Genomic DNA, 20,857 nt, shown 5'->3' with positions numbered 1-20,857 from the left:
TTGAACATGTATTGATTCCTGTGTTTGTGTTTCCGTCCGGACTTTTCACTTGACGGACTGCATGTTCTTCATGCCCGTCAAATTGTCCTTTAGATACCCAGTCCATGGAAATTAAACATAAAACATTTACATTTCTATAGATGATCTATATTGCAAAATGACATCTAGAGGCACCCCGAGTCGGTTCCTACAAAGTGTTCTGCAAAACGGGGTGGGTCGATATGTCTGTCAACTGAAGCGCATTTCCCTCATCTTCTCCAAGAATGGACAGAGCTCTCTGGGAGCCAGGTTAGTGTCATAAAGCTATCTAGCCTATGGGCCAATGTGGTTAGCTACCATTTATTATCCAGTGTGCTTTCTATGCCTGTGATATGTGGTTGTCCCACCTAGCTATCTTAAGATGAACGCATTAACTGTAAGTCGCTCTGGATAAGAGCATCTGCTAAATGACTAAAAAATAAATGATTATCAACTAATCCTTTCTTAGGGAATTCATCGAAGAAGGAGTGGTGGATTTTGCCATAAAGAACCCTGGAACCGTTGTCTACGTTTCTCCTCAGTCCTGCAGGATCCCTAAAATTGTTGCAGAATACTGTAAGTGTGAATTGCATTATGTTTTGAATGGATAAATGTGTTGTTCAAGTCGATGTATTAAATATTGTTCCACCATATCATAATTCACTGCTACAGTAATATGAGCTCGTCACATTTTTGTGGATGCATTAAACAAAATTTACGGTAGGTGACGCTAGAGCCAAACCGTTGCTCATGATGTTCTCTGTCAGTGAGTATGATCCAGGATCATCGCGCAGTGAAAACCAATGCCGTAGTGTATAATTTTGTATTCATTTTGACATTACATTGTTTGTGATTATTGCAGTTTGGATATTCACGTTATGCAGATCATGTTTTATCAAAACATCTCGAGGAATCGTTAAATTCCCTTGTGTTTTCCTGCAGTAAACGGCAATGTGAAGGAGGAAGCCATCACAAGCAAGACGTCTCAACAGATCGCAGAGCTAATAACCAAACTGACCAACCAGTCTGGCCTAGATATCATCCGTATCCGCAAGCCCATTCACACAGACAGCCCCAGCATCCAGGGCCAATGGCATCCCTTCACCAACCGACCCCCGTCCATTGGACCAATCGGACCCCAGAAACAGCAGGCCAACGAAAGACTTTGTGAAACCTCATAATATGGACAGTATTTTTGTCTGTTGTTGTCCACTCTCCACAGAACTGTCCAGAGCAACTCCATGGCAGATAAGCTATTGTGTTTCTGAAACACCTGAATCACCAGATATCTGTTATAGCATATCTGCCCATCTCATTTGAATGAATTTTGCACAGTTGTGTCAGAGGCTTGTCAACTGGTATTAGTGGAGCGCATACAGAACAGTTTGTGTGTCCAAACCAGTATTTCAAACTGCTCACTGCAGCTGCGCTTTACGAATAGAATAAAGTGGTCAATGTTTTTGACTCAAGTGACTAATTTGTGCTCATTTGGAAGGGGTAATTTAAGAACCTGTGAGGCTGGATATTTATGTGGATGATCATTTGAACTGTTCAAGCGTTTGAATCAGTCGACTGAATTCTCTGTAAGATAAAGCAAAATAATTACAAATGACTGCGACAGACAATCCAGACACATTGTAGAGATATGTTTATTTTTTATGGTATGTAGCAAATGTACTCATTTACATCAACAGCAGTGTTTTAAGTTGCCATTACTTACACCACAGTTCAGACAGAATCTCAACTCTCACAACAAAATGTCTGCCAATCACCAAAACCATCTGAACAGTGTGGAACGACCCAGAACCATATATGGCTCTTGAACATCTCTATCAGCTGCCCATCATTAAGAGAACAGTGAGCAGTGAATGTCACCAACGACTTTACTGTAAGCATGTCTTGTATGAACTCAGTGTTGACTGTCTGCCGATAACAACATAGCTTCAGAGTGGGTGGTGCTGTAAAAGATGTGGTCAGATAGGATTTCTGGTTGAACTTGATGGATGGGTTACAGGCACGTCACAGGAAAGGAAATAGTATAATCCAAAGGTTGATTGTGTAAAATGCGAAGGGTGCGTGAGTCATGAGTGTGGAGGGGAAGAGGAAGTGCACCTGTGACTGCAGAGCGATTAGTACTACGGTCATGTGGTCATGTGTTAGCAATTTGTTTGGTGACCAATGAGAATGGCATTATGTTTTCCGGCTGTGTAGTCAGCATTATAGATTCATAGTTTCAACAACTCAAATGTAAAATTGTGCCGCCATTCTGTTACGTTTTTTACGGTTACCTGTCAGAATGTAGGGTGGATTTAAAACAGGAGATGCTGTTAACCTTAATAGAATCCACTTAACTTCATACTAGCGAAGTTATTTATGTTGGGGAAAATGATATATAATCAACATAGTCTGTTATTCTAAGAACATCTACTGAACAGACTGCTGGTTTTTATATTGATTGGAGTAGGGTTGCCACTAGTATTAACATAGCTAATTATTTATCACACCGATTACAGGCAGCAGAGACTGACCAAAGTAGAGTTCTCACATCACATTTTGTTTCCCCAATGAGACCTGTCAGGGCTTGACCGACACTACGGGTGTAAAAGCTCTAAATAAAGATTGCTGTTGCTTAGTTACAGCCCAAGTCGCGGCACTCAGACTTGCCTTTTTTCCCCACCAGTCTTTCAGCCTGTGCTGTACCCCCGTACCCTGTCATAATCATATGTGTGAGTTACTCACTATGATATTTTGAGCAGTCTGTGGAGAATACAGGGTCGTGTTCATTAGGTTCCAAAACCAAATAAAACATACTGAAATAGGGAGGGAAAAAAGCACTCAGTTTCAACATGTTTTGCATAATGCTGTACTGTACTGACTTCCCCCTTGGGCGTTGACACACAGGATTATTCCCAGTCGATCTGACTTTGATGCAAAATAGTGTTTTTTATCCTTTACGGGTAGTTGCACAAAACAGTGACAATAACATATGAGAAAAATAAATATGTGACATTACTTTTGTCATAAATATAATCATTTCTCCTCAAGTGCTCTGATGCCCAAATAATTACACATGACATGGCCGACTACAGGGCTGATAAAATACTAAGTAGATTGTGAAGTAGTAGTCATATCTACATCGAACCAGAAAACAACACATAACATGGATGTAACACATTGATGTAACACTTTACAAGGGTATACTGAATCTCCTTATGTACAGAGCCAGAAAAGTCCTCGCAAGAGGTATAATGCAAATGAATCATTTAGTCATTGTTCACTCAAATGTATTCTGTAGGTGATGTGGAGTTAAAGGCCCAGTGCAGTCAAAAATGTGATTTTCCTGTGTTTTATAAATAATGTATTTCCACACTATGAGGTTGGAATAATACTGTGATATTGTGAAATTGAAGATAATTCCGTTTTAGTGTAAGAGCTGTTTGAAAAGCCCGCCTGAGATTTCAGCCTATTTTGGTGGGATGGAGTTTTGGCCTGCCTGGTGACATCATAGTTAATAGACCAATAAGAAAGAGTTCCAAACCTCTCTGCCAATAACAGCTAGTTTTCAATTTTCCCCTCCCAACTTAGACCACTCCCAGACAGTCATAGCAAAATTCTTTCTTGAGAAATTGCCCTTTGCTAAGAAGCAATTTTGTTTATTTTTGACCATTTTGACTGAAAACAATCACAGTAAGGTACTTCATTGTTACCTAGAAATGATTTGATATTGAGATAAAAATGGCTGCACAGGGCCTTTAATGTCTAAACCTCCATTTGGATGTTGTCATGTCTGTACAGTATGACGTGAGCGAGTATGTTTGTTGAAATGAGTGTTCCACAATGTTTATGGTGGCATACAGTATATACTGGAGGTGCGTATTTGAGTGTAGCAGCCAGCATGTTTGCCATTTGACCATAAGTAGTAAGTACACTACAATATCCATAACCGTATCCTAGTTCCCTGCCCTTGGAGATTGCACATGCTGATTGTCCTTCTGAGCAGTCACTGGCTCAGATCATCAGGGTTCCTCACACACTCCTTCTTCCATCCAGCTTCTCCATCTCTTCTGAGATCAACGTGATCTGGCTCCTTGCATATCTAAAGACAGATTCAATATAAAACAGCAGACATAAAGACTTAATACGGCAGTAATACACTCTACATATACAGTATGTCTGTTTTTTTTTTGTTTAAAATGAACTTCTCTCTGTTAAAACTTTAAACATAACGTGACAGCATCAGTGAATCACCTCTAATGAGAAATGACATGCCCTACAGTTTAAATGCCCAGTTTGTCATAAATGTCCAGTTTGTTCTTTCAACTTTAAATGTTCTATTCATAGGCTGAATGAACATGCTCAACTACCCTCATTTGTATGATTGTACTTTCGATACATAATTATTTATTTTACATGAAAAGATAATAAGATAAGCAAAACACATTCATCAGGCTTGCTTAACCCCTGCTGTAGACAAGCTTTAGTACAACATTAATATAATGGTCATGTGACATTGCGTTTCTTACACTTCTACCGAGAAACCTTGTGAAAACTGCATGTGTAATGAAACACGTCATAGTGCATAAATATTCTAATCAACCAGGTTCTGCTCGGCTATTATAATGACCAATGGGGAGATGGCACATCTCTGTTATAGCCCAGCACTAAAACACCTGATTCAACATAAATCATTGCCAAGCCCTTGATTAGTTGAATAGGGTGTTTTCATTAGTGCTGGGCGAGAACAAAAACATGCACACCCTGTGGGTCCTTTCAGGCCTAGGGAACAGGATTGAGGAACACTGCAGTAGCCCCTTTCCAAAGACAAGGTCACGGACACTGTTTAAAGGCCAGGCTTAATTGATTGGGGTGCTATCATGGAGGTTTGTGAACTCAGCAGGGTCCTCTAGGGCAGGGTTTCCCAAACTCGGTCCTGGGCCCCCCCTGGGTGCACGTTTTGGTTTTTGCCCTAGCACTACACAGCTGATTCAAATTATCAGAGCTTGATGATGAGTTGGTTATTTGAATCAGTTGTGTAATGCTAGGTCAAAAACCAAAATGTGCACCCAGGGGGGGAACCCAGGACCAAGTGTGGGAAACCCTGCCCTAGGGGAGAGGGGGAATGAGAGAAGAAGAGGGCAGGACGGGATTATGATACTGTAGCGTGGAGGGGACAGGGAATGGAAAAGGGAGGATATACCGATAGAGAGAAAGAGAGGGAGGGAATAAAGGTATGGGGAGAGAGGGTAAAGAGGAGAAGGAGGAAACCTGCTGGTGGTGCAAAGCAGCTTCTGCCAGCCCCCTTCCCACACACAAATACAGACACACATATCACACTCCCTCCCTCTCCTACTCTATCAGCTCACTTCATCACTGACCAGGACACACAGGTCAAATGTTTCCCTGTGCCGCTCGGCCGCGTTCGATAGATTCCACAAAAAAAGGACAACAAGCCTTCACTTGGTGTCTCTATGGAGTCCAGCCCATGAGCGATGCCAAGCGCCGCTGTTACTGTCAGCAACACAGTGACAGATACACAAATCGGCGAGCTGTGCTGCGAGCCACCAGGGAAGCAGCCGGGCAAGAGCTGATTCAACACTTTACTGTGGTGAGGAGAGGCCTCTATTTAACACGGCAAGCCTTGACAGGTTTAGAGAGTACCGACTGACTGGCTGCCGTGAGATACGTTTCAGTCATCTTGTTCCTATGCTGGATGCATATTCCACCGTACGGCACCATATTCCCTATATAGTGCACTGCTTTTGGCCAGAGCCTTTTTATATCCCTATAGTGCACTAAAAGTAGTGCACTATATAGAGAAGGATGCCATTTCAGACACAGCCACTACTTGCTTTGGTCAGAGTGGACTCTCAAGGAAATGAAGTAGTGGAGTAGGTCCCCGGTCGTCTCTAGCGTCATATGTTGTTTTTGCGTTGACACTGATGTCACGTAAACATTGAGAGAGCGTTGCGGGTTAGGTAACAGTAATGCAGGTCTTTTTTTGTGCGAAGGTCCTATAGCTCGTCTGGCATGTAGCCACCAGCTTGTGACAGCAAAGGACACACAGCACCAACAACAACCTGGGCTGGAATCTGGACTGGACTGTTTATATAATATAATATAATATGCCATTTAGCAGACGCTTTTATCCAAAGCGACTTACAGTCATGCGTGCGTAATTTTTTATTTTTTTTGTGTATGGGTGGTCCCGGGGATCGAACCCACTACCTTGGCGTTACAAGCGCCGTGCTCTACCAGTTGAGCTACAGAGGACCACAAACAACCTGTTTCTTTTATACTGTTTTTTACACTGTGTATCCATATACTGTATTCTTCACATAACTCATTTTAATACATCTACTACTGTATATATCATTCTTAGTATATATTTCTGGTGTACAGAGCCTTCAGAAAGTATTCACACTCCTTGAATTTTTCCACATTTTGATGTGTTACAGCCTGAATTTAAAATGGATTACATTGAGATTTTGTGTCACTGACCTACACACAATAACCCATAATGTCAAAGTGTAATTATGTTTTTAGAAATTTTTAGAAATTCATTAAAAATGAAAAGCTGAAATGTCTTGAGTCAATAAGTATTCAACCCCTTTGTTATGGCAAGACTCACTCTGTGTGCAATAATAGTGTTTAACATCATTTTTTAATGACTACCTCATCTCTGTACCCCACAGTCGAGCAGTGAATTTCAAACACAGATTCAACCACCAAGACCAGAGAGGTTCTCCAATGCCTCTCAAAGAAGTGACCTATTGGTAGATAAATAAAGCAGACATTGAATATCCCTTTGAGCATGGTGAAGTTATTCATTAGACTTTGGATGGTTTATCAATATACCCAGTCACTACAAAGATACAGGCGTCCTTCCTAACTCAGTTGCCGGAGAGGAAGGAAACCACTCAGGGATTTCACCATGAAGCCAATGGTTACTTTAAAACAGTTACAGAGTTTAATGGCTGTGATAGGATAAAATTGAGGATGGATCAACAACATTGTAGTTACTCCACAATACTAACCTAAATGACAGAGTGAAAAGAAGGAAGCCTGAATACAAAGCGTTATGTTTGGGGCAAATCCAACACAACACATCACTAAGTACCACTCTTCATATTTTCAAGCATGGTGGTGGCTGCATCATGTTATGGATATGCTTATCATCGGCAAGGACTACGGAGTTTTTAGGATAAAAATAAACGGAATAGAGCTAAGCACAGGCAAAAGCCTAGAGGATAACCTGGTTCAGTCTGCTTTCCAACAGACACTGGGAGACAAATTCACCTTTCAGCAGGAAAATAACCTAAAACACAAGGCCAAATATACACAGGAGTTGCTTACCAAGACGAGATTGAATGTTCCTGAGTGGCCTAGTTACAGTTTTGACTTAAATGATCTTGAAAAATCTATGGCAAGTCTAATCTATGGCTGTCTAGCAATGATCAACAACCAATTTGACAGAGGTTGAAGAATTGTAAAAAGAATCATGGACAAATATTGTACAATCAATCAATCAATCAATCAATCAATTTTATTTTATATAGCCCTTCTTACATCAGCTAATATCTCGAAGTGCTGTACAGAAACCCAGCCTAAAACCCCAAACAGCTAGTAATGCAGGTGTAGAAGCACGGTGGCTAGGAAAAACTCCCTAGAAAGGCGAAAACCTAGGAAGAAACCTAGAGAGGAACCAGGCTATGAGGGGTGGCCAGTCCTCTTCTGGCTGTGCCGGGTGAAGATTATAACAGAACCATGCCAAGATGTTCAAAAATGTTCATAAGTGACAAGCATGGTCAAATAATAATCAGGAATAAATCTCAGTTGGCTTTTCATAGCCGATCATTAAGAGTTGAAAACAGCAGGTCTGGGACAGGTAGGGGTTCCATAACCGCAGGCAGAACAGTTGAAACTGGAATAGCAGCAAGGCCAGGCGGACTGGGGACAGCAAGGAGTCACCACGGCCGGTAGTCCCGACGTATGGTCCTAGGGCTCAGGTCTCTCAGTTGGCTTTTCATAGCCGATCATTAAGAGTTGAAAACAGCAGGTCTGGGACAGGTAGGGGTTTCGTAACCGCAGGCAGAACAGTTGAAACTGGAATAGCAGCAAGGCCAGGTGTGCAAAGTTCTTAGAGACTTACCCAGAAAGACTCACAGCTGTAATCGCTGCCAAATGTGATTATAACATGTATTGACTCAGGGGTGTGAATACTTATGTAAATAAGATATTTCTGTATTTCATTTTCAATACATTTGCAAAAATTTCAGAAAACATGTTTTCACTTTGTCATTATGAGGTATTGTGTATATTGGTGAGAAAAAAATCGATTTAATCAATTTTGAATTCAGGCTGTAACACAAAATGTGGAATAAGTCAAGGGGTATGAATAGTTTCTGAAGGCACCGTATATACAAATAGATTGCATTTGGATTACTGATACACTGTTATTTCGGTTGTTATCTGGATTTGTTCTGACATTCGTGATTTCTCGTTTCTAGTTTTCGATTATTATGTGTACTTTTTTGACATTTGTACTGCACTGTTAGGAGCTAGTAACACAAGTATTTCGCTGCACCCGCTATAACATCTGCTAAACTGCTAAACTTTGTACATCAATATGTCTACCTCTCTGCCCTTCATCTTTTATGGAGAGGAAAATTAAAGCTGATGTTTTCTTTTTGTTGCACCAAATTTGACAGAAGCTATTTGGTGGTGGTGGTGGTGGTGGTGGTGGACTTTGACTTTGAAAAAAGGTTCAAATGACATAGTGACAATGTACATGTTCATAGTAATTGTGAAGTATTTCAACAACACCTGCAGGACACAGCTTTCTCTCAGTCTTACCTTTGCCTTCTGGTCTCCTGTTGGGCTCACACATCTTTGACAATCAGATCTATCATCATCATCATCACTCAGTTTCTCTGATCAATCTGACCAGAGATTAGTCATTAATGATGACTAGTGTCTTGATGTCTTCATTCTTCGTAATGATGTCGTCATTCTTTAATGATAGTCTTCATCCTGGCCAAGCTTAGATGAAACCTGCCGTCTATCCATGCTGATTTTTTTACCCCTTTGACACAGTCAGACGCTAACAACACAAAGATGCTAAAAAGTTCCATTTCAATTTGGTTTCGCCGCAACCATTTCAACGGGCATTATTTCAACAGGTTGCTACTGATGGCTGCCACAGCGATATTATTGCTATTTACATAAGAACAAAAGAAAACGAAGATAAGTGTGTGGTATTAAATTATGACTGAAATGTATTATTTGTCCAACCATATTTGCTCTCTTATGAGGTTCTGTAGTCCTGGGTCTTTAAGAGCCATCATAGACGTGTATGGCACTAAACTACAGTATCCATTGTTCTCTGAATTCAATAGTTTTGACGATGGTCTATAATGTTCATACAGGCTTTGATAGTTCCTCACACTCTTACATCCATCACCATCTCACTTCATGGTCATTAGTCATATGACCTGGGCTCTCATTGTCCCGTGTCCCACAATGCACCACAGTGCTCGCTGTGTGTCAGCTGACCAGACCAGCACTGACCCTACTTCCCCAAAAGGGTAAGGATCTGAGGTAGGATTGTAACTAACTTGTGTATGTATCATGTATGTGACCTTAAGTCCTTGAAAGTCCATCAAAGGGTCCATGTAATAGTACAATGTGTGTCCAAAATGGTTACCATGACTATATCAATGACTGCTCCAGTTTGGTAAAAGTCAGAAAGTCCTCTTTACTCCAATGTTCAGTAGTGAAATTACGTGGGCCACTTGTCTCGAGTCACAGGAAGCTGCACATTGGGTTTTAGGTATGGATACTCTCACAGGTTGCTTTGACACTGGGTAAACAGCAGCAGTATATTACAAAAGTTAGACCTCCCTGCCTCTTGGGGGCGCACTGGGGTTGTTGGGTTAAACCAATAAACAGATCAATGGGAAAGTGAGGTGGGGGGCTAGACGGAGCTCTCGTCTGGCAGCTGGGGGTCCATTTGTGTGTGCTTCCTCTTCTCTAGGATGCGGTTGAGCTCTTCGGTGAACGAGTGGTAGAGGGGAGACGTGCTCCCCTCGGGGTCTGCCGTCTGCCTCAGCAGCACGTAGTTGTTGCCGTTCATCTTGCGAAGGACACTGGGTAACGTCGCTGACATCCCGTTGGCGTACTCTGACGATGCGTACTCCGCGGAGGGCAGGGGTGGCGGCATTGGGAGAGGCGGGGCAGGAGGGGGCAGCAACTTCCCCGGAGACCCTCCCCCGGGCACAATCTGAAGGAAGCCGTCGCCCATGTCGTCCACGTTGGATACCGACAGGGAGCGGTGTCCGCGCTTGCTGTCCTGCCTGCCATTGCAGTGGATGGACATGGTCTTGAGCTCCAGATGGGAGTGGGAGCTCCTCTTTCTCTCGGCTGCGGCCCCCGACTCGGGCAGCCCCTCCTGGGAGTACTTGCGGCCCTGGTTGGGCCCTCGGGTGCAGAAGCTGACGTAGAGCAGCACTATGGTCAACACCAGGCACAGCCCACCCAGTACAGCCACCAGGGAGATATACATGGCCTCCATGTGCCTGTAGGTCTGGAACTCGGGTCCAGAGGGGAGGGGAGCAGGCGGGGAGGGCAGGGGCTGCTCGGTGGGACCGCTGGGGGGAAGAGAAGGGCTTGGTGGGGCGGTAGTGGCGGTGGTTGATAAAGTGTTCGTCATGACTGTTGGCCCCACAGGGAAGGGCAAGTCAGGGTGCACCCTCACCGTGTACAGCCTCACTGGCACCCACATGTCATTCTCCACGGCGTAGCAGCGGTAGTCTCCACTCTGGTCGGCCCGGGCGCCTATGAGGAGCAGACCGTCGGTGCCCACGCGGTGGCCTGAGTCGAGGTCATAGCCCTGGAGCTCATGGCCATCCAGTGTCCAGTGCGGCGTGGCCAAGTTGGAGTGCAGCTCGCACTGGAGGAGGACGTCGTCCCCAGACATCACCGTACGCCTGCGGTGGACTACTGAGAGAGAGAGAGAGAGAGAGAGAGAGAGAGAGAGAGAGATGAATACAGAAACAGATGTAAAGAAACGGCAGGTCATATTATCAACGCAGAGGTGAGTAACAGGACATCTTAACCTTTCAGCATCACTTCTCATCTTTATTCGTAGTAAGCTTCTGTAAGCAGACAGAACCCTGCAATGCAGACAGCTCGATTATCTGCCCTCTAATTTAATGTAGGAGGACCTGATTAAAGTGAGTGGAGCAGCCTGGGGGAGTAGTAACAGCTCTGCACACCTAATGAAATCCCTTAATGGCCTTTAAATGGTTTGGGTTTGTGGGCAAAAGAGCCACATGTCGGAATATATTAATGCCGTGATATCCCTTAAAATAGAACTTGTGTGTGTGTGAGTGCGTGTTCGTGTGAATGTACGGTGCCTATGTTTGAGAGCGACGGGCACACACGTGGTGTGTGTGTGTGTGTGTTCAGTACATACCAGCTCCTGTGCTGTTGTCACAGCCTCTGTTCCCTTTCTGTATATCCTGGGTGAGATTGGAGCTGAATAGGAGCCAGAAGAATGTCAGTTCTCATTTATGCTTTCAGGGCAGTAGGCACCCACACATACTGTACACACAGACAAACTAGCCATAGAGAAACGGTATAACATTTGAACAAGAGTAATTTCATATTACTCATTGAAGTACACAGAAAATAGGACATTGGGTTGTGTATTTATGTAATCAAACAATCCACCCATTTAGTAGAAGTACCTCATGGTGTGTTCAGCTAAAGTCAATAAAAGAATGTAAACAACAAAATCGAATGTTCAGAGCATAGCCTATTAAAATATGATAGCAGTTGATCTGCAAGGTTTCTTTGAATTGTAATGAAACTCTCTCTTAAACTAATGCGGTGCTCAAAGCACATAAACAAATCCACAGGAAAACCACAGAAGAGTCTGATGCGTCTGCAGCAGTAATGGAGATTAAAATGTCTGACGCTCACTCATGCAGAGTAGATCAGCCCAGACACAAAACAGTCCCCAGGCTCACTCACTAGTATCCCACTAGCGTGTGTGCGTGTGTGTGTGTGTGTGTGTGCGCGTGTTTGTGCCTGCCCTCACCTGTTTGTGCATGAGGAAATTTCCACACACAGCACCCCGTCCCAGCCACAGAAGGGGTCCCGGGCAAACACACAGTCGAAACAGGACGTGTAGCGCTGGCAGGAGGACAAGGGGACCTGGAGCACTGCAGAGTTGGAGCCCACATAGACACTTCCCTGTTGGAGGAGAGCTCATGTTTCATGACTATTTGGTAACAATGTACCTACAACTGGCAGTTACAATGCTTTAAAACGTGTTATTAGCATGTATGAGCAATTTATAGTACCTGTGCCTGGGAGATGACCACGCTGTCTACAGGCTGAGGGTCCTCAAACAGCTGCAGCTCCTCTATGATGTGCATTTGACCTCCGACCTCCACAGCCCTGTGCAGCCAGCCCTCATCTGCAAGGAAAAACACAGACATATAATGTTCATCCAACGTTTATATAATGTTCATATAACATTGATATAACTCTCATATAACATTCATATGAAATTCTTCCAAGAAAACATATGTATTATGCATTATATACCTAGCCAGACTCACCAGTTCCCAAGAAGAGCACGGTGTAGACGTGTCCGTCCAGGGCTGCCACCCGGTGCACGGCCATCTTGACGTAATTGACACTTCTCTTGAAAATTAGGGGGCGCCCTCCTATGGGGTGGACCTGTGTGGACATCAGGGGGTGGCGCCTCGCAAAGGTCAAAACCTTGTCTGGGAGGTCACGGGACGAGTTGATGCCCTGGGACCGGTGTATGTTTGTGATACACTGGAGGGAGGGAGGGCAGTGAGAGAGAGGGAAAGAGAGAGCAGTCAATACAGATCAGAAGCATTAAGGGGCTTCCTCTTCTACACCAGCATATTAAAGAACTAGTCAGGTGACGGCCAAGTCTAAGTACTGCTTTCACCTATTCAGTCTTTAGATGAAGGAAAGAAGACGAGGAAAGGAGGACACTGTGTAGAGAGTATTGAGATTGATCCAAGGTGGTAAGAAACAGGGGAAAGGGGAGGGAGAGGTGATTGAGGGGTATTCCTAGAGGTTTACCGAGCCAGGTCTTGGTACTGGAACCTTCCCTCTATATTCCCTCCATTTGGAATCCTGCACCTCCATGTAAGGCCCCTCGAAGGCCCTCTGAATATCTGTGAAGGAGTACTGGCACACCGCAGACACCTTGATATTTTTCCTGGGAGAGAAAAAATGCCCCAAGACACAGAAGAAAAGTCAGAGATTAATAATTCAACGTTATATAAAACATTGAAGCTTGTTCTTGAAAGTAACTGCCACCGGCCACCCAGAACAAATTTCAGACATATCAGTGATCCGCTCACCGAGAGGGAAAATGTCAATAGACTTGGTTAGGTTTTAGTAGATAATTCACTGAAAGCTGTGGTGGGTGGGAAGCAGTGGTGTAAAGTACTTAAGTAAAAATAAAGGATCTTTACTTTTACTCAAGTATGACAATTTGGTACTTTTTCTACCACTGGTGGGAAGGAGAGTGGGGGTTTGGTTTTGGGTAACAGTTCTATCCTTCCTTTGTCTTCAACAGGGATATGGGGAGTCACTGACAGGGGTAAGCTCTTGTCTTATAGCAGGAGTAAGCTTATGCTTTATTCGTAATCAATGTGCAGTTGAGTTATGTACTCGCAACTGTGTTGGCATAATTCTTACTACCTGTGACTACACGCTTGGGTGAAAGACTGACTGGATGACTGTATTTAAAATGATACCCTATTTCCTATAGTACCCTATTTCCACTAGAGACAAATAGTCTGGTCAAGGTAAGGTGTAATTTGGGACACACTCGCTAAGCCACATGACATGGCTCTGTTGGGGAGTACCTAGGAAAGAAAGAGTAGTTTTGTCCTGTGTATGGCCACAAAGTGTGCTAGTGGATAGGAATCAGGTGAAATAACTGTCAAATGCTCCTAGCCTGCAGGTATGATTAACCTGTGTGAGTCACTATAAAGCCTATTGTGTGTCCTCCTTAGCCCGCACAACCAACCCAGTGAAGAAAATGACATTGGACTTCTTCTGGTATCTGCCCAGAGTAATACATTGTTGCCCAAGGGCTTACTCACGCTTACTCACTCAGGTCACACACATGGTGATGGGTGTAACTCACAAAGGTGCACTTTAGCTTTACATAAATGGGGGAGGGTGAGAGAGAGAGAGAGACAGAGTGAGAGAGAGAGAGAGAGAGAGAGAGAGAGAGAGAGAGAGAGAGAGAGAGAGAGAGAGAGAGAGAGAGAGAGAGAGAGAGAGAGAGAGAGAGAGAGAGAGAGAGAGACAGAGAGACAGAGTAAGGGAGAGAGAGACAGAGTAAGTGAGAGAGAGACAGTAAGTGAGAGAGAGATAGAGATAGAGAGAGAGAGAGAGAGAGAGAGAGAGAGAGAGAGAGAGAGAGAGAGAGAATTCTATATTTTTCTGTTTTTACCCTCCATCGGATTCTCAGAACCGCGGTGACCGCTTGATTTTCCATATGAGCACATAGCACACACATACACACACACACACACACACACACACACACACACACAGTCTTGCGCAGCTAACCTTGTGGGGACATACAATTCAGTCCCATTCAAAATCCTATTTTCCCTAACCCCTAACCCCAAACCTAATCCGTACCCGTACCCTAACCCTAACCTTAACCCAGAAACCTAATCTTAACCCTAACCCTAAACCCAACCCTAGCTCCTAACCCTAACCCTAACACTAACCCTATCTCATAACCCTAACCCTAAACCTAATTCTAACCCTAACACTAATTCTAACCTTAACCCTAAACCCCCTAGAAATAGCATTTGACCTTGTGGGGACCAACAAAATGTCCCCAGTTGGTCAACTTTTTCTTGGACTTCTGGTCCCCACAAGTAGAGTTAAACACGACCACACACACACACACACACACACACACACACACACACACACACCACTGCTGCCTGCTACTCTATCTTCGCCTGACAGGGTCATTGATATGCTCCTACTGCAGCCTGCAGCCCCAATGTCAGCCTCTCTCATTCCCCATCATTAACTATCAGCCTACCATCTACACTCCAATAACCACAACAAACTACTATTTACTTACACTAGTCAACAGACCACAAATCTCTGCATACAAAGTGGTGAGTGCATGACCACACAACAATATAGAGCCAGTTGACAATTAGCCAGTAGTGGTATGGTAGACAACAACTCCCATTGCTCCATTCTCTTACCATTCCAGGCCAAAGATCCCGTAGAAGACGGTGCTGTGTACGTCTGGGCCCTCCAGGACGAAGACGCTACGCAGCACGTTCAGGTGGAGCTCATAGTCAGGAACGGAGCACACCAGTCTAGCCTTCAGGAAGGATGTCCACTTCCTCTGCAAGGTCCTCTGGCCGCCCCAGTCACCCTGGAAGGGAGGGCGGAGAAAGGGAGAGATGGACCGGTCATCAGTCACACACACAGATACACACTCATACAGTACCACACACACACATACACACATACACACACACACACACCCACAGGTTTACTACAAACTCATACACATACTGTATACACACACGGAGACAGACACACAGACCCACACGCACCCCCCTGCACGCACACACACGCACTTACTCACAACCCCTCCACACACACTAGAAGCAGTTCTGAGTACCATTGAATGAGAATGTTCAGTTGAGGCTCACAGTATGCCTACTTGAACACATTTAATCTAATTGCATTTCGGGCAGCAGCAGCAGAGGAGGAGGCGCTCGGAGGTGATGTCACTGAGAAGAAGCCTGAATAGGGTGATTTAGCACACCTCATTTAGAGCAGAGACTTCTCCTCTCTTTGTATGGCAGGGTTTTAATACACTCATCGCTCTTCATTTCTGTCTTTCATAGACCTCTATCATCTCTCTAACCAGCCTCAGTACTGTATCTGCCGCAAAATACTGTAGTCACAGTAAACAAAGTAACCAAAACAAACACAAAACAGCACTCATACATAAAAAGGGCTGTTTCATCGAGAACAATAGCTTTGTTCTCAATACAAAAAGAGAAGATTAAGCAGAGAAATACACCAGCACTGAAGGTTAATCTTCTCCCTAGTGAATTAGACCCCTGGTGAGAGCTGGCAACCAGCTCTGGACAGAGAGGCAAGATGGCCGCCATTCAAAATTAGGTACAAGCAGCCGGTATAGAAGACTAAAGATATTTGGGTTGTGATGATGTTGGTTGTGGTGATGTTGCTGACAGCCTGTCAGGTGAATTGTAATGCACACGCTCTGTGGCTAATCATGTTGTCACTTCATAATATCTGTTAACAGACACAAGGACCCCCGCCCAGCATAGCACCCTAAGGATATGCCTGCTGTGTCTGCGGATCTGTTGCCGCTGCAACTGTCATCATCATGGATGACTGCCACTGTGCCACTGGGGCGAGTCTGTGCCCCCCCGCCCCCCAGATTGACATCTGCATGGGCTGTTGTGGCCCAGTTATGACTGGATCCATCACATTCTACCCCTCCACCACCACCATTACCACAAAGTGGGCACAGGCAGCAGACTTGACCCCATTCCCAGAAAGCTGCATTTTTTAAAGAGCCGGACTGCAAGCATGAAATATGGAGATTACAGTTACACCAGGCACAGCCAAAGAGAGAAGAGGAGGTGGAGGTGGAGGAGTGAAACAACTGTTTTCTGTATCTCCAGGAGTGGTTTCTGGGCACAGTGTCTGACAGAGAGACGCTGATCTCCAGTAAAATTAGGTAGGAGGGAGAGAGTGGGAGGAGGGAGCGAGAGGAGAGAGAGCGAGAGCGAGAGGGAGAGAGAGAGAGAGAGAGAGAAAGTGGGGAGAGAAAGACAGTGTCTACCATTGCAGTGGGGGTTGGGTGGGCTTCTACCCTGCCTGGAAACAGTGGCCCACTGTGAAGCCCCTCAGAAGACGCGAGGAGGACAATAATCAACCTGAAGTTCACTCAGTGGGTGAGAGCACAACGTGAATGAAAAACACAGACAACTACAAGAAAAAGCACGCTACAGAACTGAAAACAAGAAGTACAGTAAATTAATCCAATATAAGGTTGCCAACCCTCCAGGTTTGGCCTGGAGTTTTGATGAGAAGGGAAGCTCTTCTGGGAGAAAGCCTGTGTACAAGAAAAGTCTAGTGGAGGCTGGTGGAGGGCGAAATCGGAGGACGGGCTCATAGTAATGGCTGGTTTCCTTGTGTTTGATACGTTTCATTTATTCCATTCCAGACATTGAGCTCGTCCTCCGATTTCTCCCTGCACTTGGGCAACCCCTAATGACATAACACATGTCCCCCTCCAGGCCTACCTTGCAGACGCGGGCCACCCGTGCCACCCTGGTCTGGCTGGGGTAGGCCATCTGCTCCTGGCTCCTCTCGGTGAAGAAGAAATAGATCTTGTCGTCATCACCCACCAAGCTGTTGACACTCTCCTTCAGCAGCACTGAGCCCACAAAGTCCGCCTCTGCTCATACAATAGCAAAACATCATCATTCTGTGTATATTCTGTACAACTCCTGACAAAGCACATACTATGGAGAGATTAATGTTATTGTCAGATAATGTAGGCTGAAAGCAAGGATGACCACAGTATATAAATTCAAGAATGCTAAGGTGAAGGCAGATCTTGTATTATGAAGGAATGAATATTAAATTGCCTATGTTTTCAACCAGTACTTAGTACCTGACCTGGTTTGAATACTATTTACTGTATTTGAATTACTTTTAAAATACATTTAGAAACAATTACAGTACATGACCAAAAGTATGTGGACACCTGCTCGTCGAACATCTCATTTCATAATTATGGGCATTAATATTATTAATGCCCATATTCAAACCAGGTCAGGTACTAAGTACTGGTTGAAAACATAGGCAATTTGAAAAAGCCAAACCTTGACCCGGAAAATATAAAAAACTATCGGCCTATATCGAATCTTCCATTCCTCTCAAAAATTTTAGAAAAAGCTGTTGCGCAGCAACTCACTGCCTTTCTGAAGACAAACAATGTATACGAAATGCTTCAGTCTGGTTTTAGACCCCATCATAGCACTGAGACTGCACTTGTGAAGGTGGTAAATGACCTTTTAATGGCGTCAGACCGAGGCTCTGCATCTGTCTTTGTGCTACTAGACCTTAGTGCTGCCTTTGACACCATCGATCACCACATTCTTTTGGAGAGACTGGAAACCCAAATTGGTCTACACGGACAAGTTCTGGCCTGGTTTAGATCTTACCTGTCGGAAAGATATCAGTTTGTCTCTGTGAATGGTCTGTCCTCCGACAAATCAACTGTACATTTCGGTGTTCCTCAAGGTTCCGTTTTAGGACCACTATTGTTTTCACTATATATTTTACCTCTTGGGGATGTTATTCGAAAACATAATGTTAACTTTCACTGCTATGCGGATGACACACAGCTGTACATTTCAATGAAACATGGTGAAGCCCCAAAATTGCCCTCGCTAGAAGCCTGTGTTTCAGACATAAGGAAGTGGATGGCTGAAAACTTTCTACTTTTAAACTCGGACAAAACAGAGATGCTTGTTCTAGGTCCCAAGAAACAAAGAGATCTTCTGTTAAATCTGACAATTCATCTTGATGGTTGTAAAGTCGTCTCAAATAAAACTGTGAAGGACCTCGGCGTTACTCTTGACCCTGATCTCTCTTTTTGACGAACATATCAAGACTGTTTCAAGGACAGCTTTTTTCCATCTACGTAACATTGCAAAAATCAGAAATTTTCTGTCCAAAAATGATGCAGAAAAATTAATCCATGCATTTGTTACTTCTAGGTTAGACTACTGCAATGCTCTACTTTCCGGCTACCCGGATAAAGCACTAAATAAACTTCAGTTAGTGCTAAATACGGCTGCTAGAATCCTGACTAGAACCAAGAAATTTGAACATATTACTCCAGTGCTAGCTTCCCTACACTGGCTTCCTGTTAAGGCAAGGGCTGATTTCAAGGTTTTACTGTTAACCTATAAAGCGTTACATGGGCTTGCTCCTACCTATCTTTCCGAGTTGGTCCTGCCGTACATACCAATACGTACGCTACGGTCACAAGACGCAGGCCTCCTAATTGTCCCTAGAATTTCTAAGCAAACAGCGGGAGGCAGGGCTTTCTCCTATAGATCTCCATTTTTATGGAACAGTCTGCCTACCCATGTGAGAGACGCAGACTCCGTCTCAACCTTTAAGTCTTTACTGAAGACTTATCTCTTCAGTAGGTCATATGATTGAGTGTAGTCTGGCCCAGGAGTGTGAAGGTGAACGGAAAGGCTCTGGAGCAACGAACAGCACTTGCTGTCTCTGCCGGGCCGGTTCCCCTCTCTCCACTGGGGTTCTCTGCCTCTAACCCTGTTACAGGGGCTGAGTCACTGGCTTGCTGGTGCTCTTTCATGCCGTCCCTAGGAGGGGTGCGTCACTTGAGTGGGGTTGAGTTACTGACGTGATCTTCCTGTCTGGGTTGGCGCCCCCCCTTGGTTTGTGCTGTGGTGGAGACCTCTGTGGGCTATACTCGGCCTTGTCTCAGGATTGTAAGTTGGTGGTTGAGGATATCCCTCTAGTGGTGCGGGGGCTGTGCTTTGGCAGAGTGGGTGGGGTTATATCCTTCCTGTTTGGCCCTGTCCGGGGTTTCTTCGGATGGGGCCACAGTGTCTCCGGACCGCTCCTGTCTCAGCCTCCAGTATTTATGCTGCAGTAGTTTATGTGTCGGGGGGCTGGGGTTAGTTGGTTATACCTGGAGTACTTCTCCTGTCTTATCCAGTGTCCTGTGTGAATTTAAGTATGCTCTCTCTAATTCTCTCGTTCTCTCTTCTCTCTGAGAACCTGAGCCCTAGGACCATACGTCAGGACTACCGGGCATGCTGACACCTTGCTGTCCCCAGTCCGCCTGGCCTTGCTGCTATTCCAGTTTCAACTGTTCTGCCTGCGGTTACGAAACCCCCTACCTGTCCCAGACCTGCTGTTTTCAACTCTTAATGATCGGCTATGAAAAGCCAACTGAGAGACCTGAGCCCTAGGACCATACGTCGGGACTACCGGCCGTGGTGACTCCTTGCTGTCCCCAGTCCGCCTGGCCTTGCTGCTATTCCAGTTTCAACTGTTCTGCCTGCGGTTATGGAACCCCTACCTGTCCCAGACCTGCTGTTTTCAACTCTTAATGATCGGCTATGAAAAGCCAACTGAGATTTATTCCTGATTATTATTTGACCATGCTTGTCACTTATGAACATTTTTGAACATCTTGGTATGGTTCTGTTATAATCTCCACCCGGCACAGCCAGAAGAGGACTGGCCACCCCTCATAGCCTGGTTCCTCTCTAGGTTTCTTCCTAGGTTTTGGCCTTTCTAGGGAGTTTTTCCTAGCCACCGTGCTTCTACACCTGCATTACTAGCTGTTTGGGGTTTTAGGCTGGGTTTCTGTACAGCACTTCGAGATATTAGCTGATGTACGAAGGGCTATATAAAATAAAATTGATTGATTGATTGATAATATGTAGTTGGTCCCCCTCTTTGCTGATATAACAGCCTCCACTCTTCTGGGAAGGCTTTCCACTAGATGTTGGAACATTGCTGCGGGGACTTGCTTCCATTCAGCCACAAGAGCAATAGTGAGGTCGGGCACTGATGTTGGGCGATTAGGCCTGGCTTGCAGTCAGCGTTCCAATTCATCCCAAAGGTGTTTGATGGGTTTGAGGTCAGGGCTCTGTGCAGGCCAGTCATGGTCTTCCACACAATCTCGACAAACCAT

At 44.7% G+C, this 20,857-nt stretch overlaps 2 protein-coding genes across 5 annotated transcripts in view; one reads left to right on the top strand and one right to left on the bottom strand.

Moving 5' to 3' along the window:
• Window positions 1-44: 44 nt before the first annotated feature.
• mrpl43 (mitochondrial ribosomal protein L43) lies at window positions 45-1,482 on the top strand. Its single transcript, XM_041850426.1, has 3 exons — window positions 45-288; window positions 488-594; window positions 961-1,482. The coding sequence occupies exons 1-3, from the start codon at window positions 158-160 to the stop codon at window positions 1,197-1,199; spliced, it is 477 nt and encodes a 158-aa protein (XP_041706360.1). The 5' UTR covers window positions 45-157; the 3' UTR covers window positions 1,200-1,482.
• A 2,206-nt stretch (window positions 1,483-3,688) lies between these two features.
• The window catches only part of sema4gb (sema domain, immunoglobulin domain (Ig), transmembrane domain (TM) and short cytoplasmic domain, (semaphorin) 4Gb), a 47,575-nt gene continuing 30,406 nt past the window's right edge, over window positions 3,689-20,857 (bottom strand). For 3 of the 4 annotated variants that reach the window (XM_041850184.2, XM_041850073.2, XM_041850261.2), the window contains 9 exons: window positions 17,409-17,563; window positions 15,318-15,493; window positions 13,144-13,282; window positions 12,645-12,867; window positions 12,384-12,499; window positions 12,119-12,273; window positions 11,492-11,553; window positions 8,872-11,016; window positions 3,689-4,114 (listed from right to left, as the gene is read on the bottom strand). In XM_041850184.2, coding sequence (XP_041706118.1) covers window positions 9,992-11,016; window positions 11,492-11,553; window positions 12,119-12,273; window positions 12,384-12,499; window positions 12,645-12,867; window positions 13,144-13,282; window positions 15,318-15,493; window positions 17,409-17,563 — 2,051 coding nt within the window. In that variant the 3' untranslated portion in view covers window positions 3,689-4,114; window positions 8,872-9,991. The remainder of the gene's footprint in view (window positions 4,115-8,871; window positions 11,017-11,491; window positions 11,554-12,118; window positions 12,274-12,383; window positions 12,500-12,644; window positions 12,868-13,143; window positions 13,283-15,317; window positions 15,494-17,408; window positions 17,564-20,857) is intronic. The other variant, XM_041850319.2, reaches the window with a different exon arrangement.

The sequence above is a fragment of the Coregonus clupeaformis genome, chromosome 1 (assembly GCF_020615455.1).
Source record: "Coregonus clupeaformis isolate EN_2021a chromosome 1, ASM2061545v1, whole genome shotgun sequence".
Classification (NCBI taxonomy): domain Eukaryota; kingdom Metazoa; phylum Chordata; class Actinopteri; order Salmoniformes; family Salmonidae; genus Coregonus; species Coregonus clupeaformis.
This window is presented reverse-complemented; position numbering and strand designations above follow the sequence as displayed.